This window comes from Corvus cornix, chromosome 3 (assembly GCF_000738735.6).
Source record: "Corvus cornix cornix isolate S_Up_H32 chromosome 3, ASM73873v5, whole genome shotgun sequence".
Lineage (NCBI taxonomy): Eukaryota > Metazoa > Chordata > Aves > Passeriformes > Corvidae > Corvus > Corvus cornix.
Window position 1 is genome coordinate 9,732,816 of NC_047056.1, and position 25,442 is coordinate 9,758,257.

Here is a 25,442-nt window from a genome sequence, read left to right on the forward strand (position 1 = left end):
TTAGTTGGGGCTTTGGAAGCAGCTGCCACACAGGCATGCGGGTATTTCCACACGTATTAAAGGGACGGGGAAGGCTTGCTGGCTGTCACACACAAAGCACCAGCCCGGCCCGGGAGCTGAGCAGCCACCTCCAGGAGGCACCGGGAGCTCCCACCCCAGGCGCGATCGCCCCCGCGCAGCGCCACGCACCGCTCATCCCTGCCTGCGGCCGGGGCCAGCCGCCTCCTCCCGGCCCGCGGGAAACGTCCGTTTGTTTTATATATGAATATAAATATAAAATAAATATAAATATATATATATATGTTATCATCACGGGCGGCGTAGCAAGGTCAGGCGAGGGGATAAATGATCTATTTTCCACGCAGGTTCAGGACGCGTGGAGCGACGCCCCAGTAGCGGGAACTTCTCGCGCAACAGAGCCGGGGGTGGAAATATTCACCGCGCGGCCGAAAAGTGCCGCTTCTGAGCCCAAAAAGTACCTGTGGCTGCGGGTGGCACGGCCGACCCGGCAGGGCAGGCACCCCCCACGGAAGTCCCTCTGCCTGGAGCGGGACTTGGTCCGCCCCGCTCAGCTTGGCTGGAATTTGCTGTCCCCCCAAAAAACCCTCGTGGGTTAAGGGTGCCCAGCCCACAGGAAGGGCAGGCCCCGCGCAGCGGTGCGCTCAAATACCGCGCTGAGGGGTCTGGCCCCTCTCCCGCCTCTGTGAAGGGGCGAGGGGGAGAAAGCGCTGCGCTCGCTTTGCGCGGCACCCCACGCACCCGGCTCCACGGGGCACTGCGCCCGGGGGAGGCACAAAAAGAAAAGGGGGACGCGGGAAATCGGGGCCAATAAAAAAAAAAAACCCAAACCAAAACCAACGAAACAGAGCATCGCCGAAGGCTGTGCAAACTTTAGTCCGGCAGCGCGCAACATCCGCGGCGCTCCTCGGGCGGCCCGGAGCCCCCGCATTCCCCCCCCGCGTCACTCTCCCAAGCCCCCAAGAGATGGCAGTCGAAGACGGCTTTCCTCCTCCTCCTCCTCCTCCTCCTCCTCCTCCTCGTCCTCCTCTGCTCCTCGGCGGCGGGCAGCGGCAGGACAGCGGGGCTGCGAGCCGCCCCCCCGCGCCCTCTCCCGCACTCCGCCCCCGCGCAGCCCCGCGCAGCGCCTCGCGCAGCCCCGCGGGACGCGCAGCCCCCAGGGCCGGAGTGAGGAGCGGAGGCGCAGCCGGGCGGCCCTCCCCGGGCCCCTCCGGGCCCCCCCCGGTGCGGTGAAAGGAGGGTAGCTAGGAAACAGCGAGCGGCCCGAAAAGGCGGAATTTCCAACGTGTAAAATGTTCTTAACGGAGCCATTGAGAGAGTGCAATAAGGCGTGAGGGGGAACTAATCTCCCCATTTAAATGTTTGTGGCAATTTTATCTAAATGAATTTTAATGCTAAACGAGGGATAATTCCCTATTTGTAACCCGTTTACTTCTCTTTCCTGTGCCTCTGAAGCTGTCTAACATCGTGCGATGAACAATAACAATAAAAATACTGTCAAGGCATATTCTTCATTTTGAATGTGTTATAATTACAGCTGATTAAATGTCTTGGGATGTAATCGTGGGTTTAATTTGAAATGTGTCCCCCTCCAAAAAAAAAAAGGTCCCATGGAGGAAGGTCTGCGCCCCACTTCGCTGCGGCTGCGAGGAGAAGGGACGCGTGTGCCCTTGCCTGTGAGAGGGCGGTTTGTTTTTGTCTTTCAAGAAACCTTAAAAAAAACCAAAAAACCCAAACACATAAAAACAAAACAAACAAAACGAAACAAAACAAAACCTAAAAAAAAAGGCAAAAAAGCAAGCCCCGTTCATTCACGTTTTGGCAGAAAAGTGTCATTACTCTGGCCTCACAAAGAATGAGTCGGGATGTTCAGCCTCCTTGGCAGTGCAGCAGCCCTTTGAAAAAACGGGGGGAAAGGAGGAGAAAAAAAAAAAGAAAAAGAAAGAAAACTCAGAGTTAAAAAAAAAAAAAAAGATGGGGAGGAAGTCCCAACCGGGGGGGAGAGGACCCCCTTTGGTGGCTTGCTTAATTCAGGAAGGTCTGCATTGCCTGCCTGCACCTCTGCCTGCACCCCTGCCTGCCCCTGCCCAGCCCGGGAGTCTGTCCTGAAACATGGCCGGGACACCTCCCGCCGGTGGTGCTGGCTGGCTTGGGAGGGGCTGGGGGGTTTGCATTATTTCGCCTTAATTAAGATATTTGTGTCATTTTCCTAGCCCCGGGAATCTCTATTTTTTCCTCTATAGCTGCGATTTGACTTAAAGCAAACGAGGTCTCAGCCTGAGCAGGCTGGTTGGGGCTCTTTCACTCGCTGGCTGTGGTGCAGAAAGCACAAATGTGTGAGGAAATTGGTTAATGAGGGTCTGCACTGGCCTTGCTCACAGAGGTCCAGCAGCACCTCATCCCCTTACAGATATGCATTGCCCAGGCAATGTTTTCTGAGTTTTATTTTCCTCCTTCCTTAGTATGCTCAGTTCCAGTAAGGAACTCAATAATTAGAACTGTGTTTTAGAACTATAATTTGGGAGGGAGAGGGGGTAACACTACAAATTTCTGTCCAATAATGCCCTACGATATTATATTTATTTACAGGCAACAGTTCCCATCCTGACAATTTATGGTGCAAGTTCCAAGAAGTTTCTTTATGCAGCGTAGCATTACTTTTACATTCTTTAAATATGAAGCTGATATTTAAATAGCAAATGATAGGTAACATCTCCAGAGCCAGCTGAATTTTGTAGCTGCTCGGCTCTCAGTCTGGGATAGAATGGCTACAAATACTGCATGGGGGCAGGAAACAAATTTTGCAGGCAGTGGAGTCACCATGACAAAAAATAATTTGTTTTTATTTTAGATTCAGATTTCATTACTGCACTCAAACTACTACAACTGGGCTTTGAGTTATTATACAATCCAAACTGTTTCAATCAGAAACTCTAAGACTCAGTGTGCAATGATTATTAATAATAATTAGCTCCTTGGTTTCTTGATAGAAAAAGGCTATCAACAAGCATTTGTTTAACCACAACAAAAGTATAATTAGCTTATCCCACTTAGTAAATCTGTATGCATGCCAACTCATACCAAACTGCTACTTTTACAAAAAATTGCAATAATACAGATCATTTTTCCAGTCCTTTTTGCACAAAATTTATTTACAATGTATACATAAATGCTCCATGATGGGACTATGGAAAAAAAAATGCACACATGACCGATGTCTTGCCCAGAAAGAAAGTCAACATATTAAAAATAAATCTTCAGTCCATGTTTTGAGCTGCATAAAACAGGAAGTGATGTACAAGGTGGTGGTTGCTGCATGGGGACAAGGATGCTCTGATGTGACAATTAGGCTTCAAATACACTGCCTTTCCGTTTCCATGCTTCCTCCTACCAGTCTCCTTAAGACACTGCCTGCAACAGCTGATTAATCATTGTTGATGACTGCAGTTTTTCCCATCCTTCCCGATTTACATCTGTTCAGGCCAATTCAAATATGGTGAGTAAATGAATTAGACATGCAAATTCACGCCCCAGGCTAGAAAGAGAGAGAGGGAGAGAGACGGGGAGAAAGGGAGAGAAAGGGAAGAAAGACAGACAGAGGAGGAGAGAGGGGGGAGAGAGAGAGAGTGCGCATGGCTGAAATCCTAGGATAGAAGAAAGATTCTTCTGCCTGACATAGTTATTTTAATGCTCTAAAAATCCTGCAAATAAGCCCTTTCTGTCATTTGCAGGATAAGTGTAAGGCTTCTTTTTTAATGTAAGGAGGCTTCTGGAGGAAGTGAAGAGCTATGGAAACAACACACATAGTGTGGAAAAATTTCACATTTTTTTTAAAAAATCTATAAGAAACAACGTAATATGGATAACAGTATAATAGCATTTTACAATATTTCACTCTTTGTTCTCTTAATGTCTTATATAGGTATTTAGCGTGTCCCCAGAAGTTGACTTCAGTTGGTGTTTTCCTGCTTTTCAGGGTCCCTGTGAAAAATTGGAACGTCCCTTGGTCCAAAGTTGACGCCAAGAACTCCATAGTCATTGCAGAAAGACAATGTTTGAAATCTACCATTGCTGCAGACAACGTGTATTTCCCTTAAGCTACTGAGCATGAATGTCCATCACTTGTCCGCTCACTGCTGGCTCGCCGGTATGAAGCATTGTGGGGCTTGATGCTGACATGGGCATTCCAGGGTGGGGTGGTCCTCCATGCATCATCATCGCTGGGTGGTGAGGGTGTCCAGGAATGTAGGTATGCATGGGGGGGCCATGACGCAGCTGAGCAGGATGGGGGGGCATCTGGGGCGGGGTATAGCTTGGCTGTCCCATATTCATACCCATTGGACTACCCCGAGACACATAATCCCCTGGCATACTTTGCAGCCCTGCAAAGGGAGAGAAAGAGGTGGCGGTGAGTGGTGGGGACTGGCTGCCGACATTGGGCCATGAAGCTGCTCCACACGGGCACAGGGAGGCAGGGCTCCAGCCCGAGGCGGGATGTGGAGTCACGGGCCTGCGAGCGCCATTGCCTCTGTGGAATTGGGAGTCTATGTATGGACTCACAGTGACGGAAACAGGAATGGCCCCCAGGTCAAAAAAAAGCCCAGGAACGTCCTCCCCCTTCCAAATACAGAGTTTTTGGAGATAAAACAGCTTTCTGCTTTTATGGTTAGAACGTATGCAAAGGAGGTGTTTCTGATCTGGAAGCATGCCAGAGGCAGAGCCAGCCTGAAGACGACTAACGTCACACGGAGAGCTCTCAGGTGGGCTCTATTCCCCACAGCCTTACTCCAGCCACCTGCCTTCGTCTCCCCACTTGTAAAAGCATGCTGGGAATACAAGGCGGAGAATCTGTAGCAGCTAACAAGGGACTTGGGAGGAGCGATGGGTTAAATAGGTGTCAAGGTTTATCAACAGCTATTTATTTAGCTCTTGAGCCTGATATCTTGGAATCTGTCCCAAGTATTCGTGCCATTCAAATAGATGCAATACAGCAGGGACATACATCACTGAACAAAGGCCTCATATGAAGCCGAAATTGATAGGATTACTAAGTACGGTTGCTAAATCAAACTCATATTTTTAGGCACATTAAAATATATACATAATCAATAACAGTTATCAATTATTTCTTTACCCCCCTGATCACCTCTGCAAAAAATCAGACGCACAACTCAGTCAAACCTTTCAGTGGGTTTGGGAGAACAATCAGAAAAAAATTGGACCTAAAACAATAAAACCTCCTGCTTTCTGTGGGCCTCTGCCTTCTGCTTGGATTGCTGTAGCTGATGGGAACTGACAGGTGTATTGTTTCGGAGAGCTATAAGCTCCATAATCATCAAGGGTGAAAGGCATACGCTATTGCTAAGTAGGTTCAATTGGCTTTAGTTCTAAGTAAGAGCGCGCTGTGAATGCGCCGAACACCTTGGAATCAGGTCTCAAGGCTCTAGCAATGAATAGCTGCTTAATCTAGCCTAAAGGAACAGTTTTGAACTAATGAAAATTGCTTATAAAATATACTGTACTCACAGCTCTTTAATCAAAAAAGATGATAATATTTTTTGTAATAACCTATTAATTTAATTGGTCACGAAGCATAAAATACATCATTTAAATTTAATTGACCCAGAAACTAAGAAACAATATTTAAATTAACTAAGCTAGAAATTTTCATGATGAGGTAATAAGGCTATTGCATTCCCAAGCTCAGAGGAATGTTTTCACAGCTAATTGTTAAAACTTAGTTTTGACTTGGGCTCAGAGAACACTACTACGAAATACACTTGCCCTGGGTAACTTCAAACCCTATGTTAATATAGGCTGGGGGCACAGCAAAGATGCTGAAATAACTCTTTTAACTCCAGAAAGAGAGCAAGAGAAACAGAATCAAGCACCATTTAAACATGGTATCGTGTCTTGGTGTTTCAAATCACTTTACTCTTTAAAAAAAAAAAAAACCACCAAAATTTGTATAATGTATTTTCCCCTAGAAAAAGACAAGAGGGGAAAAAAATACTGCAACAGTTTTTCTAGGCTTTCTTTGCGAGGTCTGCCACTGAAGATTGCATTAATGATCTCTATTTTTGTATACTGAATAAGTCAAATCCATTTGTCACACTGCAAGTGATGGCATACTTAATTTGGATATAGTCAATTAGCCTGGGCTAAGCTCCATAGCCTGCTGCGCACACCTCTATTTTGTATTCTCTCTTTTTCCTTTGCCACACGTAATCCCATTATGACGGACAGACAAAGAGAAATAAACTTGAAAAAAAAAAAAAAAATCAAAGTTTCGTCCATCGCTTTCCAAAATGCAACTAAGTGAAGCTGCCGGTTTTTGCTTGGTTTTTTTTTTCCTACCCCATGAGAAGTCTCTGTTTGGCTTTTTTGGTGTCTTGCAGGTTAGCGGGAGAAATGTAACTCATGCATCAACTGCGGTTAGACAGATTTATGACACTTTGGGGACATGCTCTTTCCTCTCCCTGCGCTGCTGCAGACCGCTTACATTTTGCAAATCAGTCTGTTGCCAAGACGACGGGCTCCCCCACCTCCCTGGCTGCTCCTTGTTTTGTCATGTGCTCGGGGATGGATAATAGCATCAATGTATGGCGGCATCGATGTACGGCAGCGTCAATGTACGGCGCGCACGCGGGCGGGGGGTTTGGGAGCTTGGAAAGCTGGAGCTGAACCAGAGGGAGAGAAAACCCAAAGGAGCCCAGGTGTAGGATGGATGGATGGAAAAGAAGGAACAAGCATGAGGCTATGGGCAGGGAGAACATAGGGAAATGCAAGAAGACAAATATCCCTCGGACAAAGTGAGAACAAAGACCTCGTTTGTACTTACTTCCCCCTGGCTTTGCCATTGGTTACCTAGGTGAAGGTTACATGTAGTGCCACTGCCCCTCCATGCCCATATTCATGCCCATTCCACTCATAGGTCCTAGAGGGAGATAAAAATCCAAGAAGATGCCAGAAAATGAGCAAAGTCAACAGATAGTGCCAAAAGCCCCTTTCCAAAACATAGCACGGCAGAGGGTCCAGGACAGCTCGAGCAAGGAGATGCCTGGTTTCTCTCGGTGGCGTGGAAGGCAGGCAGAAGACAGGTGAGGCAAGGCAGGCAGCTGGGATGGCGGCAGAGGGCAGAGGTGTGTTTACCTGCGGTGGCGCAACCGAGGCCACCCGTAGGTGGGCGATGCTGTCCCGGGGGCTTACCTGGCGCTCGGATGCCCATGTGCTGCTGGCCGTCCATCACGAAACCTCCCATTGGCTGCCCGTCGGGGTTGTAGGGTGTTCCTTGACTTACTGGAAAGGTGCAGAACATTTCTTTTTAGCAATAGCCAATAGGGTCACCTCTTCTCATGGCATCAAGACACGACCCCCCCCACCCACAGACTATCAATGCTGGCTCTAAAAAGAGGGGAAAACATCCACTGTGCATATTTAGTGGCTGGCCTAACAAGCATACTTAGTTTTGGCTTAATTTCCTTCTGCAAGTTTGGAAATGAAGTTAGCAAACTGAAATCTTGAGACATGAGGAGCCTCGGCTCCAGCTGCTGCCACTGCTGACGTCAATGCAAAAACCTGCATAGGAGCCGGATTTTATGGCTGGAATAGTCACACTGAAATCTCAGTGTGTTAAATTACGCCCTTGTGCCTTCAAAGGGCAGGACCTGAACACATCCATGCCAGATATTTACGCCTAATGACAAATAATCAAATGTACTTGAAGAAGAAGTGTGGCCCAAAGGCATCTTGGACAACGATGGATTTGGAGTTTGGCAGTGAGACTCAGAAAACAAAACCGAATGGGAGTAACAGGCTATGATAATCCTTGATGGTAAATACCCCCCAGAGAGCTGTGAGCTAAGACCCCAAATAGAACCAACATGTGAAAACTTCAGGTGTTTTGAAAAAATATAAATAAATACCCCCAAAGTAAACAGCAAATTCTCAGCAATCCCAAAAGAAGAGCCGAGGGACAAAAGGAGCCTGTACAAGCACCACTACCTGAACTGGAGGTTTTCACTGTACATTAAAAACCAGCTTCAGAAGTAAGCTGGCTTGGGTTATTAAAGCACATAAAGCTCTACCTCACTGAATGTCTTTGAACTTTACTGAGTCCCACAAGTGATTCTGACCCCTTTGCCCTTTTGACAGGTAATAAAGTTTACAGCAATTCCACACCAAGCCATGCACCAGGGAGTGGTCACAGGAGCAGAAAGAGCCGGGAAGGAAAACTGCAAACAACTACTGAAAAAATACAAGAATAATTGGGATAATGTACAGAAAGTCCAGTCACGGAGTGGATCATTTTAGTTTCCCTTTTTGAATTTTCAATGTATTTTTTTCCAAAATGATCAGTCATAACGAAAGAAAGCTGGTTGTATTTTAATTGTCTGTCACTCCCAGCATTCATTTCTCATTTATTTACCAGGTACTGGACCTCCTGGTGAATGGCTTGAGGATTGTTTTCGCCTGTGTGACTTGAATACAGCTACTATTGGGGACTTGCCTGCTCGATTGGACTGGTCTATCATGGGCTGAACTATCCTTCTTCTAGCATTAATAAACCTGCAAGAAAACAGAGAAAAGCAAATGGTTAGGGAAGGGATGTCTTCCACCCATCCCCAAGCCCTCTTGCCCTACTGTGGCGCTCTCCATCAGGCTGCACGGGGATGCAAATACTGCTAAACCTCTAACCCTGATGACCTTTGAGAGCACGAGCTTGGGGTTTCCAAGCTGATTTATGTTTGCCTGCTTTTTAGCACAGTCGGACACTTCCATTTCATCTTTTCATGGGGGAATTAGCTGAGTTTTCAGGAAACAATGCCAGCAACGCTCTTCTCAATACAGAATGGGGCACCAAAAAAACAAAAACGTGTGAAGCTGGTGAGATGCTCGTGAGGGCATCTGCTACCTCCCCCCTCATTAGTGTCATTTCTGCCTTATGTCCTCTAACTTCTTTTTCCAATTTTTTTCTTTATCAAAACCTGCCCCTACCTCTTGCAAACCTAATTCCCTTTTAATGCCCACTATTAAGATAATGAACTGTGATGGCAGAACCCCATCAAATGAGGGAACGTCTGGACTTTTATCACCGCTAAGTCACACTGCTGGGGACTTCAGAGCCATGCATTCCTCCTAGTCATTTCTTGGTGGGCTTTCTCCCCCCTCCCTCTCTTTATGCAAAGTCTGAGGGGGTCAAGGCGAGGTCATAGCTTTACAGTAATTGAATTTATAATCCTGTTTTCTCCAGCTAGGCCTGACCATTTACAGCAAACATCTTGTTAAACTGTAATTACTGGACTACTGAAAATTCCCCCCCAAACAATGAAAAGAACATCTTTGGAAACAATAAAAAAAAGGAGGTAGAGTCATTTTTAAAAATAGCTATCTGCAGCCCCACTCTTGGTGTTTCTGTAGCTCTTCGCCTTAGTTAGTCCTGCAATGCTTATTTGGAAATATTCAAAATAATTTGGAACAAAACAGAAGAAGGAGAGAGATCACAAGTACCCTGGTCTCCCCATGGTGATGAAATCAGGAGGCTGGAAACCATGGCTGGGAACCTGTCTGAATGACGACCATTTGAAGAATCTCTCTTGAGGTTTCACTCAGCAGAAAGTTTACTTAAAATCCATTTGGAAAAAATCTCCATTGAGACTTAGTCACGGCAAAGCTGCATAACCAGACTTTGCACTCTTCGTAAGAGAGAAAAAGAATAATAAAAATACGTATGCCACACCATTTACTAGTAAAGGAAGAAGTGTGAGTGTGGGCTAAACCACAGTACACTTTTAAAATGGGATAGAAAAGTCCACAAAGGAGTACTTGATGCTTGTTTTCATTGCCTCTGCTTGGGGTGGCTTAGCAGGAGCTCTCCTACCACAGAGATAAAGCCACCAGGATCTTTCCATGGGAATCAGCTCTGCCCACCCATTCGCCTACACCAGAGGGAAGAAGAATAGCAAACCACTGCCCCATGCTGTTTCTTTTGCCCTCATCAAAGACCAGCACAGTGACTTCAGACTCCTCCTATCTCCCATTCCCCACTGACACCCATTACCCAAACTCCTGCAAAAATTAATCAAGATGTTGAGTCTTTATCAAACCTGTCTTGAGGAAACGGGCTCAAAGGCACCAAACCCGGGTGCCAGTCTGGAAACCTTACACCTGAACTAGGTCATGTTTTGTCAGCAACAGTATTGGATCAATTTTTCTACACATTTCCAATAAACACCCCCTCTCGACTCCGGCAAACAGTGTTGCAAATCAGTTTATCATTATCTTGTACAAACCATGAAAATTAGAATCTTGTGAGCAGAAGGTTAGACTAATTCTCCTTTCTCATTATAAGCACAGGTGTAGCACAAACACCATGTGAAATAAGCAATTAAAAAAAACCCTGCTTTTTTTCCCCATTAGCTGCCTTAGCTCCATGACCAATTAGAAAATTGTTTAATATCTGTAATTTGCATTTGCAGAAAGCAATTTTCACAGTAACTCTTCGAAGTAAAACAACACCACAAAACCCTAGTGCCTCAGCAATTTCTTTTTGTGAGTCTGGTAAGGCTTTTGCTGTGTTTACTCCATCCTTCTGCCCCACTGCTAGGACCTGGTAGTGTGGCAGGAGGAAAGGAGTAGTGTGAGAGTGACTGGTCACCAAAATAACTTTTACCCCAGATAAGTGCTGAGCAACATTAGGCATGTAACAACCTCAACTTCACAACTTTTTCTTCCTTCTCCTCCAAACTACAAGCACTTTTAAGAGGGGGGTGGGGGTCTCAAAATAATAAGCTGTACTATATATAGTATTGTTTATATACTAATATACTAGAATAAACTATATATCTAGAGTTTACCAGTAATTACCCACAAGATGTGCCTATGGTAAAACATAATCTCATCTGTTTGCCCCATGCTATCATTTGGGCTATCTGCTTTAAGAACATTTTACACATAGGTACTTAACAGTTATCTTCTTCCTACGCATTCGTGTAAGTATTTTCTATAAGTAGCAATTCTGCCAAACAGCTCAATGTTTGGATGTCTTTGGGGGGAATTCAGACACAAGAACATTTTCCTTCTGGGCAAAGTAATAAAATGACATTCTCGCTCCTCCCACTAGAAGTCAAACAGAGGTCAGCTCCCCATCCTTGTATCTGTTTAAATAAACTGGTCCAGCTGTTTGTTTCCAGGATGCCCTTTAACCTTCTGTCCCATCCTCCCTGCCTTTGTAACACAACGCTTTACTTTGCATTATAGTAGACTCCAAACCACTATGCATTTAAAAAAAAAAAAAGAAAAAAAAAGAAGAAAGTATTCACTTTCAAGTTTCTTCCTGCATCCCAAACCTGGAATTTGTAAGAACCTATCAGATTAAAACAATTAATGTAGCTTGCCTTGAGACAGCACAATGCAGTGCTGTGATGTTTATAAATCACATTTGAGAACTCTTTGCAAGCAAAACTGCGAATTAACTGTTGCTGCAGAAATATACGGGCATGTGGTTAATTTCTTCATATTCTCAGTTTTTTTCTTTGAGAGAAGGGCCAGGATCTTTTGATCACTCTTTGAATTTGCAAAGTGCCAAGCTGATTTGAACATCAGCAAAAACGATGGAACAGAAAAGCTAACAGGAAAAATCTCCCTTCCCCTTTTTCCAAATGCTCATATTCACCTATCTTAAGAGAAAGAAAGTCTAAATCACTCCAATCTTTAAAAATTCAGAGTAATCAGGACCTAAAAAAGATATTGTATACTAACTGCTAATGAAATGGAGTATTATCAAAATACAATTTAGCATAAAACTTAAGACAGATGTATAACCTTACTCACGTGAGTAAAGACCCAATAGGGCTCAAAGGCTTGCATAAAGTATTTTTCCCCACACCGGTGCTCTGTGTTGTGGTACCTTTGCTCTGATGAGGAAGGGATTTTTGGTTTGAGTTTTTTGCCTCAAAAGAGTAGGATCAATAGTGGCACAACAACATAATATCCCTCAGTGTACAAGTTGCACTCAGCAAAGTGATGCCTTGGGCTGGGTGGTTTTTTTTTCCTTCCTCCTTTTTTTGTCTTGTAAGGGCAAGGATCTGGCATGGAGAAAACATTTGAACAGTTGGGCAAACACAGAAGTTTGAAGTATTTTCTATTTTTTTCAAGTTAGCTTTTCCTTGTTCTTTTCAGACACATGGGATTGCACTTTCTGCCGTGTCCCAAAAAGCAAGAAAAACCCAGCAATTCCACCTGCATAACCCTAAAGAGGAGGAGGAAACCCTCTTTTCTCCCATTTGCATTTTACTAGGATATTTTCTCTTAGGCTTCTCGCCTGAGGTCTGTCTCCAGAGGTCACGGGCAGACTCCCTGGTTGGTGCATCGCTGGTCCCACGGGTGAGCTCCAGCCCCAGCCCCGGGGATGCAGCAATCTGCCTCTGCACTCTGACCTTCAGCTTGGCCGCCCTTGCTGCCACGCACAAGTTTTGTTTCTTCTCAGCAAGAGGCTGCATGGCTGGTGATGACAAAAGACTTATTTTAGCTGGAAATTGGCTACAATAATAGCAGCCAGAGAGCAAGAAGTTTCAGAGGGTCACCAAACCCTCCAAAAGGCACAGCTCGCTAAGGCTCAGGTTACAGCCCGAGTGACATTTTCCGCACAGATCTGTTCTTTCTCCCTTCCCCTTGTATTTCACTTCTGTTGAGTGAATAAAACAAGACCTTCCTCTGCTGTCACGAATTTCCAAAGTCACCTTTGCTCAAGAATCGACAGAGCGATTGTGGGGACTTCCAATTTGCAGTCTTTGAATGAAATTTTCCAGGACCAGCTGTCTGAAAGGAGATGCTGAGACTTTGCGGTCTACTGAATTTTTCTCTGCCCCCAGCCCTCCGAAATGAGGAGAATTTAGCACCATTACTGACTTCTGCTACTCGGAGTCACAGGCTGCTCCCTCTCAATATTGTCCCAAAGCGCTGCACGCCAGAAATCTGTGTCTCACTAGCAGAGCCAAGAAATTCCTGAAAATCTCTCTGCCTCATTTTCTCCTTGAGCTCCTCCTAGCAAACCAGGCGTAAGGAGAATGAGAAAGCCCACATTACCTACAAACCCCAGTGCTAAAACCTCTCATACCCCTCTGAAAAAAACAGTATCCCTCTTGACAACAAACAAATCATAATTTTTATAACAGATCCCGAAGTAAACATAGCACTTCAAACTGGCAAATAATTTACTTGTAAAACCAGTTGCACTCTGTGGGATCCTTCATTTATACAGCAGCAAAACAACATTCTCTATTCAGCACTTAATTCCTCAACGCTTAACAGGTTTATCTCTAATAAAACCAATTTAAATGGAAAGTGTGCTATAAACCAAGATTATTACACTTCAGTAACTGCTTTATTCCTTATTTTAACATATTTTCATTTTTTTCTCTGTGTTTGTTTTCCAAAGATTTTTAAAAGAGTCAGTTAAAGAAAAGAAAAAAAACATACCAACACAGAAATTATTTCACCAAATACTTTCAAATGTTTTAAAAACAGCCTTGAAAATAGCAAGCTGCCTCTGTAATTATGAACAGAAAAAATAACTGCAGACTTTCAAATGGTAATCACATCTCCCCATCCCTAAAATGAGAAATAAATGTTAAAAGAATGCTTACTGCTGTTATTAGAAAGTTCTGATCCTGAAGTCAGTTAGTGAGCTTAATGACCCGTAACTACCAGTCATTAGCAATCCATGCTCTCTGTACTCCCTTTATTTGTAAAGAAAAAAAAATCCAAGACACTCAAGAAACTTCGTTCAATTTAAAGTCAAACCTCATGAAATCATGTCTGGCAACTTTTCTTGGTTTCTCCTCCTCCTCTAAACCAAAGACAGTTCAGGACTGCAATACATCATTTACAACACTAAATGGAGGTAGGGAGGGAAGAGAGTACAAGGGCTGCTAACCACCCACTCCAGACACGTAACATTGGAATACACTCCAAATGCAGAGGGCCCATCCATCAGGAGCATCAGAAAGGTCCCCTGCAAGTTCTCTTCTTCCTCCCTCCTCTGCTGGCACAGCACCAGTGCCAGGGACTGCACTGGTGGTTGAGGGGTGTCACAAGACAATATTGGAGAGTGAATTAAATAAAATACTATGCAAAAACTAGTGATGAAAAACCACTAATTAGCTGACAAATTTGATGTAAAGCACTAATGAAAGCCATGTGTGGTTCTGCAATTTAGTTTTAAAAATAGCTTCTGACTTCAAGCATTACTATGTGACCCCACCAATGGATTCATGTTGTGCATTCAGAAAAGTTGCTTTCAAGCAGGAGAGTGCTATCGAATCTCTCCCCAAGCCAAGTCTGCTAATGCAGAGAGCATATCGACGGCAAAAATAGAAAGCAGAGAGATGAGATCAGGTATGTGCTCCTTGTAAGAGAGCTGGCTATGCACTACATTTTGGCTGGCCCAGCATGCACCAGCTCTACCTTTGGCCACCTCCTCTTCTCCCTAGCCCTTAAGCTTGGGAGCCTTCCCCTCTTGCTCCATATCATACTTCTCAAATCACTGCTAGACACATCCTGCCTCCAAATAAAAAGACTGTATTTTGGGGAGCACCAGCTCATGATAGGATCATAGAATCCTAGAATGGTTTGAGTTGGAAGGTTCTTTGGAGAACCTTCCATCTAGTTCTAAACTCCCCTGCCATGGGCAGGGACACCTTTCACTAGACCAGGTTGCTCCAAGCCCCATCTAAGCTGGCCTTGAACACTTCCAGGGATGGGGCATTGCTTCTCTGGGCAACTGTTACAGTGCCTCACCACCCTCACAGGGAAGAATTTCTCCCTAATATCTAATCTAACCCTACCCTTTGTCAATTTAAAGCCACCCCCTTTGTCCTACCAGTACCAGCCCCATGGGACAAAATGCAGGCATGGTGACTGCCTTGGGGTAGCAGTGAGCCTGGTGGTGGCCTGTCCTCTGGACACAGAAGGGATGGTTGGTGGCTTTCTATTGAGCTGGGACCCACAAGCTCCTGGCCCAAATGCTCCATCTCTCCGCAGGGCTCATGGCTGTGGCTGCTTGATGAGTCTTTCTAGAAGAAAGCTGGGTAGCAGCCAATTCCAGTCTTGCAAAATTTTGCCTGTTCCCCAAAAGGATGGAGCTAAACCCCATTTCTATTTATTTGGCAGGTTCTGAATGAAAATTTTGCTGGGGAGGAGTGAAGAGCCATTGTGCCCGGGGAAGGGGACCCTGGAGATATGCCTCCCTGCTCTGCCCATCTCCTGTGCTCTTCTACATCACAGGTGAGCTGCTGTTGGCCTTTCTGATATGCTCTCCTTCTTCTCCTCCTTCCCTCCCATCCACATACTCCCCTTAGAAAATCTTAGCCAACATGGAACACTTCCAGTGAAAATTCTGATCCAGGCATCTCCCTGACGATGCCAGGGAGTCAGAGCAGTGTTGCAGGTCTTGGCTGCACTGGGGAGAACTCCCAGCAACCTCCTTCCCTGACACCACAATTCCCTCTGGGTGCAAAGCAGATGTAAACTCGCCCTCAGCAGCCAGATGATGTAAGGGGAAATCTTTACATGGCAAAGCGCCAGCAGAGCTGACCTCCTGTCTCTTCCCTGCTCCTAAATCCCAGCGCAGCTGTACTTTGCTGATCTCCATGTGCCACAATTAGCCTTTAAGGAATATGGCAAGGATTCATGTAGTAGAGCAGCACTAAGGCTGCTCTAGCTCCTGCCTGGGACAGCACCGGCCCCCACAAGCACCATGGTTGGGAATACAACACGCTAGCAGACAAAATCTTGCCTCCCACAAAAACACTTGTAATAGAGGGTGGGCAGGCTCTTTGAGAGCTTTGAGAGCAGCCCAGGCTGAGATGCACATCTCCCAGCTGAGTGTTTTCTCACAGCTCTGAGAAGGGCTTGAACATCAACTTCCCATCTGATCCTTCAGGAGAGTTTCTCCGGACTCAGTAATTTGGGTCCTGATCTGGTACATGCCAGCAGTGCAACCCAGCAGCTTTTCTTCAGCAGATCATGTCAAACCAACAACCCAAGCCCCATTTGATGGCAGGGATTAAGCTGGGAATGGGTGAGAGCTGATAGCAAAATACTGGCTATTTCTCTGAAAACACTCCTCCCTATTTCAGCAATTTAATGTCCTCGATCTACTCAGCATAACCTCTTTTTTAGGGGAATGTAGAGCTTGTGAGAAGTGCCTGCATGATCTCTGAGCTTCCATACATCAAATTGTGAGCCTTGTCCAAACAGCTTCTCTGTTCCCTTCTGCCCCACCCCACATACAGCATGGGAGTTGGAAGTTGTGCCTTGTCCTCCAGCCCAAGCAAAAGAAGAGAGGCTGCTCCCACATCTGGCTGCTGGTTCAAATATGTTCCCATTCACTGAAGGGTGTGAGAAATGACCTGCCTATACTCCTGGATGAATCCCTTCATCCTCCTCATCTCCAAAAGGCAATGAAGGAGTATGGAGTAACTCCACACCCAGTCACCCCACACCAGCTCCCTCAGACGGCAAAAAAGGCAAAGCAAGCCCAGGGTGGCCAAACCAAAACCATCGACTGGTGTCTTTGGGAGAAAACACTCTCAGAGCCCCCAAAGAGAAAATATCCTGAAGTTCTGCATGGGACCTGTGTTTTGCACATGAAATAGGCTTTGACATCATTCTGGTCTATACCCCAAGACACTGGTTTGGGGTGTTGAGGGAAGCTTTATTCCTGCGGTTGTGTCTTCCCCACCACAATCAAGACAACAAATACAGGCACATTGATGCATTTTGTGTGATGTGGGCACCTGAAAAACTGGTTTGAATTCTTTTTTCCTTTTTTTTTTCTCTCCCCAGAAACCACAAAAGAGACAACTCTGAGTCACGGCCAACCTGAAAAACAACCCCACACTTCTGAACAAACTCTCCATGCCCCAAGACATCCCACTTCAAAACATTGTTTTCCAACCACTACTAATAGCCTACTTTGTAATCTACTTTATCTAAACATAATTTCCCATTAAGTGAAGTGATTCATTTTGCTTATAATCCTACTACTGACAGCATCATATTCAGGGCAGAAGAAAAGACACATTCAGAAAACAACATCAACAAAAGACACACAGGGAAGTCAGAGGAATGTTGAAGATTAAAAGAATTTGTGAGACCAGGGGACAGAGAAAGCTTAGGGATCAGCCCTCAGATGGTACAAACCACCTTTATAACCCAGGTGGGAAGTCAGACATCTCTGGGATAAATCTGAATTTAAAAGAAGCTATTAGTATCGAGTTTTATCCTTAGCCAAAAAAGACACAAGGACTACAGTGCCTGGGCAAGGGAAAAAAAAAAAATAACCCATGAAACTGTTACATGACCTAGATTTCATTGAACAACTGTGGAAGCAATATTTTTTCAGCATCTGCTGCCATTTCTTTTATTTTTGAAAAGTCAAAGAAAAGGCAGAATCCTGCTTGGTGCTAATGCTGGTGTAGCCAGCCATGCATCACATACACTGAAATCATTCCAGGGCAGGCAGGACAAAACACACACCCTCGAAAGCACGTCCTCACCCTGCCCCTCTGTCTGTGTCTCACTTTTGAGAAGAGAAAATTGATTTAACCAAGAAAAAGGCAACATTTGCCCCATTTTTACTATTTCAGGCTGAGTTTTGAACCAGGCAGTTTGTTTTATGCAGGTGCAGCCCGGAGCAAGCGTCTGATTTAAGAGTGAGAGAGGGTCTCTGAGGGCACCTTTCTCCATGTGTTGGTGTTACAGTTCGTGACGGTTAATCACTCTACACCAATCTCAGCAACTGTTGACACAAAATAGGTGGAGATCAGGTCTGTGCAAGCACAAAATACCAGAAAGGCAAACTATATGTAAACACACTTCAGATAGCTATGACAAAAGTAGACCAAAGCCTGACTTGCAAAGCAATGACAAGCCATTACTCTCCCCTTTTGTCTTTTTTTTCTTTTCATATATTGAGGGCATGTAATTTTTTTTTTTTTTAATATATACCAAGGATATCTCTTGCACTAAAAAGAAACCAAGACCTGAGAACTGTATGTACAGAGACAATGCAAAGCTCTCCCCTTGCTTCCAGTGCAGCATTTCCACAATACAATAGTGTCCTGAACAGGCACTTTTTTAAAGCCAAACTCTAGTTTTGAGATGGTGCACACCTGAATCTCAATATTTTTAAAAAGGAAGTATCAAGCAAAGCATTCTGACCCCTACCCTGATCCTGCAGAGCAAAGCTAGAGCAGGAGAGGAGAAAAGAGCAAGTGGCAAATGCTTGCATGGTGCTATTACATTTTATTTCCCTGGCACCTGACATCGCATTCATTACAGACCATTAATGCACCAACTAAAAAAAAGTTTCTTGAGTACAAGACCACTCCAGAAGAGGGAAAAGAGGTTTTTTCTTGGTTGCACATTAACCTTTTGCTAGTCAGGACTATTGGCAGGTAAACTCTGTTCACACTGTGCAATGCTCTGCAGCGGGAACCAACCTTACTTCCTCTCAAAAAAGCATCTATGTGACTAAAATAATACCAAGTTTTGGGTTTCTTTTTTTGCCAAGTGCTCAGGGTGTCACTAATTAGTCTTTTAGCTTGGGCAAAATGATTCCACATTTGCTTTTGAAATAAATGGTGTTTCCTTTGCTTGTTTTCCCAGTCTGAACCCAGGGGCTGTCAGAACCCAGGGGCTGTCAGAGCAATGGTTAGAAACATCTTTCCTTGGTGTCCCTGAATGGGATGACCCTTGTTTTGGGGCAGTTTGGGGGCTGTGGAGACTGACAAGGTTGGACTGCACAAGATACCCAGGGTCTATTAGGTCTCCATCTTCTCCTCCACCTGAAGTCCTGGAGGCCAAGGGGAGCATTTCCCCAAGTAAACTCTTTACTCACCTCCTCTGAGCACCTGAACCCTTTGGAAAACACCCATGTGCTGTGCCAAAACTGTATCACTACTCCTTAAACCCATTCAACAAACCCAAACCCCACATTTGAACCACTGTGCTGTACTTTTAAATGGCTTTACTGAACTAAAAAAGGAAATTCCAGCCTAAAATCCGGTGATCCGACAGTACCTGATGGCTCTACATTCACAGCTCTTCCCCCTGTAAGCTATTTGCTCAGCTTTTCTAATAATACCTTGACTGCCTGGCAGCTCTCCAGGGCTGTCTAAGGCAATATGCAAGCTAAACATTTTTTCATCTGATTTCAATATTTTCTTATGAGTAACTATACAGGATTTTACCTAGTGAGTATTCCTGATTGCTGTAATTTAAGAACAGAGAAATAGACTACAGATGTAATATTATTATTACAATTGGCATTCAAGGTGAAAGGCATAACAATTAGCTAAGACTTAGTGAAAACATAAATGTAAAAATCTGCTTGAAAAATCCGGCACATGGTACGTTTAGAACAGCTAATTTACCGCACACATTCTGAAGTGCTCAAACGATGTAACAATTCACCCAGCAAGATACTTTTAAAAATAGTTTTCTTGGTGTTTTGTGGGCGTTTTCTTGGAGGGGGATGATTTTCATACACTAAACACCTACTGTCTTATTCTCTGGAATATCAAACAAAATGTATTTGTTACACACAAAACATATATTCTTTCTTATTCCAATTTTTCCTGCTTTTGCATGTATTCTCATTAACACAACAGTGTTTAAATAAAAACTGTATACATATTCTTAAATCACACAGAGAAGAAAAGTAAATTGTCTCCAAAATCTGATGGTTAAGTTCGTATTGCTGAAGTTGAGAGGATAATTTCTGAATGTTTTAACATTTACAAGTAAATAAGTACTTGTATTTACTATATCTGATTACTGAGAAAAGTATTTGTTATGTTCTTACACAGATTCAAATTGCATCTTGACCTTTTCTCATTTAATCTGTTTACTGCAACAAAAGCAGTAATAGATACATCTGAAAATAAGCAGATATTTTATTCTCCAAGGACTAAAAACCCCTGCGTGTGATGTGCTCGGCAAACCAAGCATCTTCCCTATTTATTGTAGTCCACAATTTGGTAGGCAGTAGGGGTGAAAATCCAACGCTGCATATACCACCAGCACCTGCTTTTGCTATGCTCCCTCCCTGCTGGCCTCCTCCCCCACTTACACTCTAAAAATAGTGCTTAAGCGGGACTAAAGTGGTGCACTGGTCATGTGCTGGCCTTTTGCTCAGGGTGAATATCACCCTCCATGAAGGAATTGAGCAAAGATGATGTCTACGCTAAATGCCCAGCCTCAGGAAGGAGCTGTTCCATCCCCTCCAGGGGGCTGGAATGGGGCTAAACACGTGAGAAACACCAAACAACATGATCAGTTGGATCTGGGGGTGTTTGGGTGTGCTTCAGATGCACCAAACACCTGGCATGCTATGATATAAAAACCACAGTGGGAAAAGAGGGGCCTGGGACTCTTTCCCAAAAGGTGGAGAGTTGTGCAGCCATTCCTCTTTCCCCTGTCCCTTTGTGGAGGGGCAGGCAGGGGCTTTCTGCATCTGCCCCATCTGCATCTGGTCCCATCTGCACCTCTCCATCTGCATCTCCCAATCTGCATTCCCCCATCTGCTCCATCCGTAACCCCACCATCTGCAAGCCAGGACGAGCAGATGGAAAGGACACCCTTCACAGTGGTGCTCCCCACTCATCGCTGGGTTCTGGGGAGCACTCCCCTGTGAGAAGTGCAGAATCATCCTGTCCCCACCATGACACCCTGCCTGCCCATGCCATGGCAAAGCGCTTCTTCCCCTGCCCCATGCAACTACTGCAGCAAAGCTCTACCACTAGTCTTACCCACAAGCAAAGAAATGGAGGCAGAAGGAAATTCCTGCTGGAGGAGAGTTGTGAGGGGACTAAAAGAGTAATAAATTATTTCTGTGTGTCTATGCCCTGAGCTGGCAGTGCTACATACAGGAAGGTGCTCAGGTCTTCCTATCCCAAGTCCATCTCTGATTTTCCACACTCATCTTGGGGCTGGTCTTGGAGCCCTTTTGAAATGTCTTTCTTACAAAGTTTCAGTAAAATCCATTTCATCTGACTCCAAGAGTAAGATTAGGGAAATTCTTTGATTACATTATTTGATAATTTTTTTCCAATATGTTTGGTTGGGATTTCTTTGGAGGTCTTTTTCAAGCCTAGGAAATTATATACAAAACTCACATTTAAAGAAGCCAAGACCACAAAATCAAGAACTCAGGACTTAGGACACTGTATTACTAGAGTTTCTTGCACCCTAGTCTTTAATGCACTTCCTTACAGTTCAGTTACCAGCTCATGCTACCATTTTCGATATGGCTCAATGCCTCAAGCATCCCAATGACAATTATGTCTGTTAAAAGAACAAGCCAGGGCATTATAAAATAAAAAAGTCTATTTCTACAGGAAATAAACTTTGACAAAGTTGAATGACTAAGGCAGGAAGAAAAGCAAGCCAGTCCTGGTTCCTACAGCCAAATGCTACCTACACTGGAGAAGAAGATTCAGCTCTGCTGCTTCCTTGGACTTCTTGAGAGCTACTGAGTAAATCATTGAACCCAAACCTTTCACCGTAAGTTACTGATTTCTCACATCTCTCCTCCATTCCCAACAGTGGACATTGGCAATGTAAGACACCAAGGCACTCAAAACTTGGAGTTTCCACGAAATAGGAAGTTTCAATGATCGTTGGACTCTACATGCAAATAAATTGCTGTAATTTTGAGTCACCTCAAAGTCCCAGACCAACCCAAAACTTATGACTGTGCTGGACCTGGACCTCTCTGAGCCTCACTTCTTCCCCTGTGAACCAGGACAACACTTTTCTTTCTCTTTGCAGGGGAATTGCAAAAATACCATGCAGACCCACAACCTTGTATGCATATATAAGCACGTGGAGGTCAGGGAAGGACTTGGGTATTACAGCAGTAAGTGCCACAGGAAAGCCCAGCAGTAATTATTAATTCCATCTTCAAGCATGGTTTGAATACAGCTCAACAAACGAAGCACGGAAGAATGAGGGCAAGATAAAATATTGACTAGCTGCTCCAGCATTGTCTAGGCTGTGCCCCAGATAGCACAAGGACATTTTGAAAAAAGCAGAATGGAAACACCTAATAAAGGCTGGAGCTTTAAGGATTTTAATTCTCAATTTTTTTTTTTAAGGATCGTTTTAATGCAGTTGGATGCAACACTATTTAGAGAGACAGTCACATACAGACATACACATGTAAGGAGGTTATATAGGCACATTGTTCTACAAGTATACAAACATCTATCTGTGTGCACCAAGACCTTTCTAAAACATAAACAAGTGTCTGACACCTAACACAGCCCTTGATTAGAATTGCTCTCTCTTCTTCATAGACTACCACCAGTAATTACTTACCATTAGTTCTTAATGGGAAGGGATTCATTTGGAATGTAGTAAACAAGAAAACTGTATAGATTGTTCAATATAGCCTGACTGGCTCTCAGCTGAGGTAAGAAGTGATTGGATCACATCTCCTGGATATTTCAATTCATTGTTTTTATCACCCGGGAAAAGCACCTTATTAACCTGTACCTGGTCAGGTCTCTACCACGTCCATATAGGCATCATACAAGTGCCCCTTCTAGTTCGTGTTACCGAGCCTGGAACCCTAAACTGCCATGGGGTCAAACAACTGATAGGACAGAGACCTGAATGGTTCATTTAGACTAACAGCATTTGAACTCTGCTATCTTCATACCTTCCACAGATTTATTTTTATTTTGCAACAGGGTAAGGGCTCCCTCTTCCCACAACAGAAACATCCAACTGAGGCAAAAAGATGGTCCTAGAAGGCAATGCTGGTGATTCACAGGCAAAGGTGCCATGGGGGGGAAAAAAACAAGGGAAAAATCCTTTGCGTGGATTATTTCTTTACTTCAAGAAAAATAAAACTACCCCAGGAAAAGGGTTATGGTAAAGGGACTGTGGTATTTTTAAAGGCATGTGAGCGTCCATGGATATATTTTCTGGCACATCTCACATCACCACCCCATTCCTGCGACTCCTCCACCATCAATAGGAGTTATGCGCATCAGCCTGGGGAGCCCCAACACCAGGGCAGTCCATATGTGAAAATCCACATTTTTTTTGTTAGGGCAGAGAACTGAAGTATGCAACCAGCACATACTGAAAAGGCATTCAAAATATGACCAAAAAAATTGTTTAAATGCTTTCAATCTGCAGAAAACAAACGCTCTCTTCACTGACTGGTCTGTGGCAAACTCCTAAATCCAGCCAGAAAATCCAGAATTCCCAGTCTGGGCTAACGACCATGCTACCAGACATGAGTTTATGTTTTTCATGCACATTTCATGTATTCCCACACGCTGTGTTGCTGCCAATAATTTATGACTGATCTGCACCCAGCCTGCCCTTCAGCATTTTATTTAATCTCTGCAACAGTGATTTACAATGACTCATCATTAATACAAAAATGTACATGTGTGTTAACAAGTTTGGAAGAATCTAAGGAGGAAGGCAAATTTTTTTTTGTGAGTTGTGGCTGAATGACTTATGAGCCTGCTTAAGAAAGGCAAAACTAACCAGAAATTATATGTTAGCTCTTCCCTGCAGCAAAACATTTAGGTACGAAGAGTTTCTTCTGCACATTGCCTTAGAAGAAAAGAGATCCAGCAAAAGGTTTGAGAAGGTTGCCCTCAGGATTTGGGAGGGGATGAGTAGCTCATTGGTCACCTCATGGCTGGGTATTCCCCGTGCAACCTGCACACTCAGCAACAGCTTCACAGTCTCCTTGTTCCTTAGCATGCATTACAAAAAGCCAGGGCTGAATTGCCATATTTTGGCATCTCTGCCCACCACCTGTGATTTAAGAAAGTCTCACTGCCTCTATAGTGTTAAATCCTTGTGCCTCTGGGGAGAGAAGGGGAATTGTCTCAATAATTTATACAATTGTAACACCACAGCAGAATCACTAAACTAGCTTAAGCAGAGGAAGCCTGCCCTACATCCACAAGACTTCAGTTATAATGTATTTTGACCTCCTTTTTTTTTTTTTCCTTGCACATAAGGAACTTTTAAGAACACACCTGACACAAAGCCAAAGTAAAAACTCCTCATATTCGAGGTGAGATGGGTACTGAAAAACACCCTGGAAAGAAAACTGAAAGAAAACCTACTGAAAGTCACTCTGGAGAAATTCCACCAACTTTAGCTGAACTCATCCTATGTTCATCATCTTGAAAAATTTCTTTTGATGGACCATCCCAAACTGGCACATTTGTCCATGCTGAATCCTGTGCTCCCAGACCCTGCAGGAGCAACACACCCTTACTCCACCCCATTGTTAAACAAGACCCTGATGAATACACGCAGCTTCTTAGTGGGCCAAAGCACCCATCGTTAAACCGAAGGACCACCATATAAATTAGGGTAGCACCTGGATGAAGGCTGGAGGATGTAAAGTTGAAGCAAACGCTAATTTTTTCCGGCTGAGCCAAAATACAGTGGGTTACACTACCTTATGACACGTAAATTTTATGTTTTGTGCCTTTTAATCCTCCATTTTAAAGTAAGCATGTTGGAAGTGTACTTCACATACACTAAGTATTTGGTATTTTCCTTTATTCAGCATCTTAAAGGGCTTCAAAAAATTGATCTCCCAGGGCTGCTGTGGGGTCACAGAAATTGATAACCCTTACAAGCTATGCTTATGTGAGCCCGCCTGTGTCTCCCAGATAGTGCACTTTGTAAATTAATCCTCCAAAGGCAAATATATTGTAAGTAGCTTGTTATCTCTAAAGTACTAAATTGAAGAATACATGGGATTATATTGACAGAAATTACATTTTCTGTAATGGGGTTTAATATATCTGAAATCTCTCCCATAGGCTCCTACTCTCTCTAAGAGAGGAGGGTTTGTTAATGTAGGTGCAATGGACATCAAGACCAAATTTATTCACTAAAATGGATTAGGCCATGTAATCAGAGCTTCAGTAATATTAATCTCTGACACTTATTGAACGAGGAAAAAAAAAAAAAAAACAACTTTTGTCTGCAAACTGGCATTCCTCCCTCCCTTTTCCCCAGCAGGCTTGCTGTTTGCCTTGGCCATTTTCTGGGTATTACTTCAAAGAGGATAAGGTTTCCCATCATAAACACTAATCTAAAAATATTAGGACAATTAATTAGATACACTTAGTTTTACAAGGTATTAGATTGCAATACACTTCAAATATGACACTTGTTCCAGGATAGTGGGAGGAACCCACATTTTGATGCAGGGTAATAAATAAATAAAGGGTAATAAATCAAACATTTTTTTAAAGAGGTTTGCTGCTGTACGATAGTTAAATCACGAGTAATTTTCACTGGTTACCTTCACCACACCCCGAACAGTTAGCAGCTGCAGAAACAGCACAGATCCTGACTTCCTT

General features: G+C 44.0%; 1 protein-coding gene across 2 annotated transcripts in view; it reads right to left on the reverse strand.

Moving 5' to 3' along the window:
• Positions 1–2,834: 2,834 nt before the first annotated feature.
• Positions 2,835–25,442, reverse strand: part of MEIS1 (Meis homeobox 1) — a 107,931-nt gene continuing 85,323 nt past the window's right edge. Inside the window, exons 10-13 of one of the 2 annotated variants that reach the window (XM_039568472.1) lie at positions 8,528–8,586; positions 7,228–7,317; positions 6,860–6,955; positions 4,138–4,400 (exon numbers count right to left, since the gene is read on the reverse strand). In XM_039568472.1, coding sequence (XP_039424406.1) covers positions 6,897–6,955; positions 7,228–7,317; positions 8,528–8,586 — 208 coding nt within the window. In that variant the 3' untranslated portion in view covers positions 4,138–4,400; positions 6,860–6,896. Of the gene's footprint in view, positions 4,401–6,859; positions 6,956–7,227; positions 7,318–8,527; positions 8,587–25,442 lie in introns of both variants that reach the window. The other variant, XM_039568471.1, reaches the window with a different exon arrangement.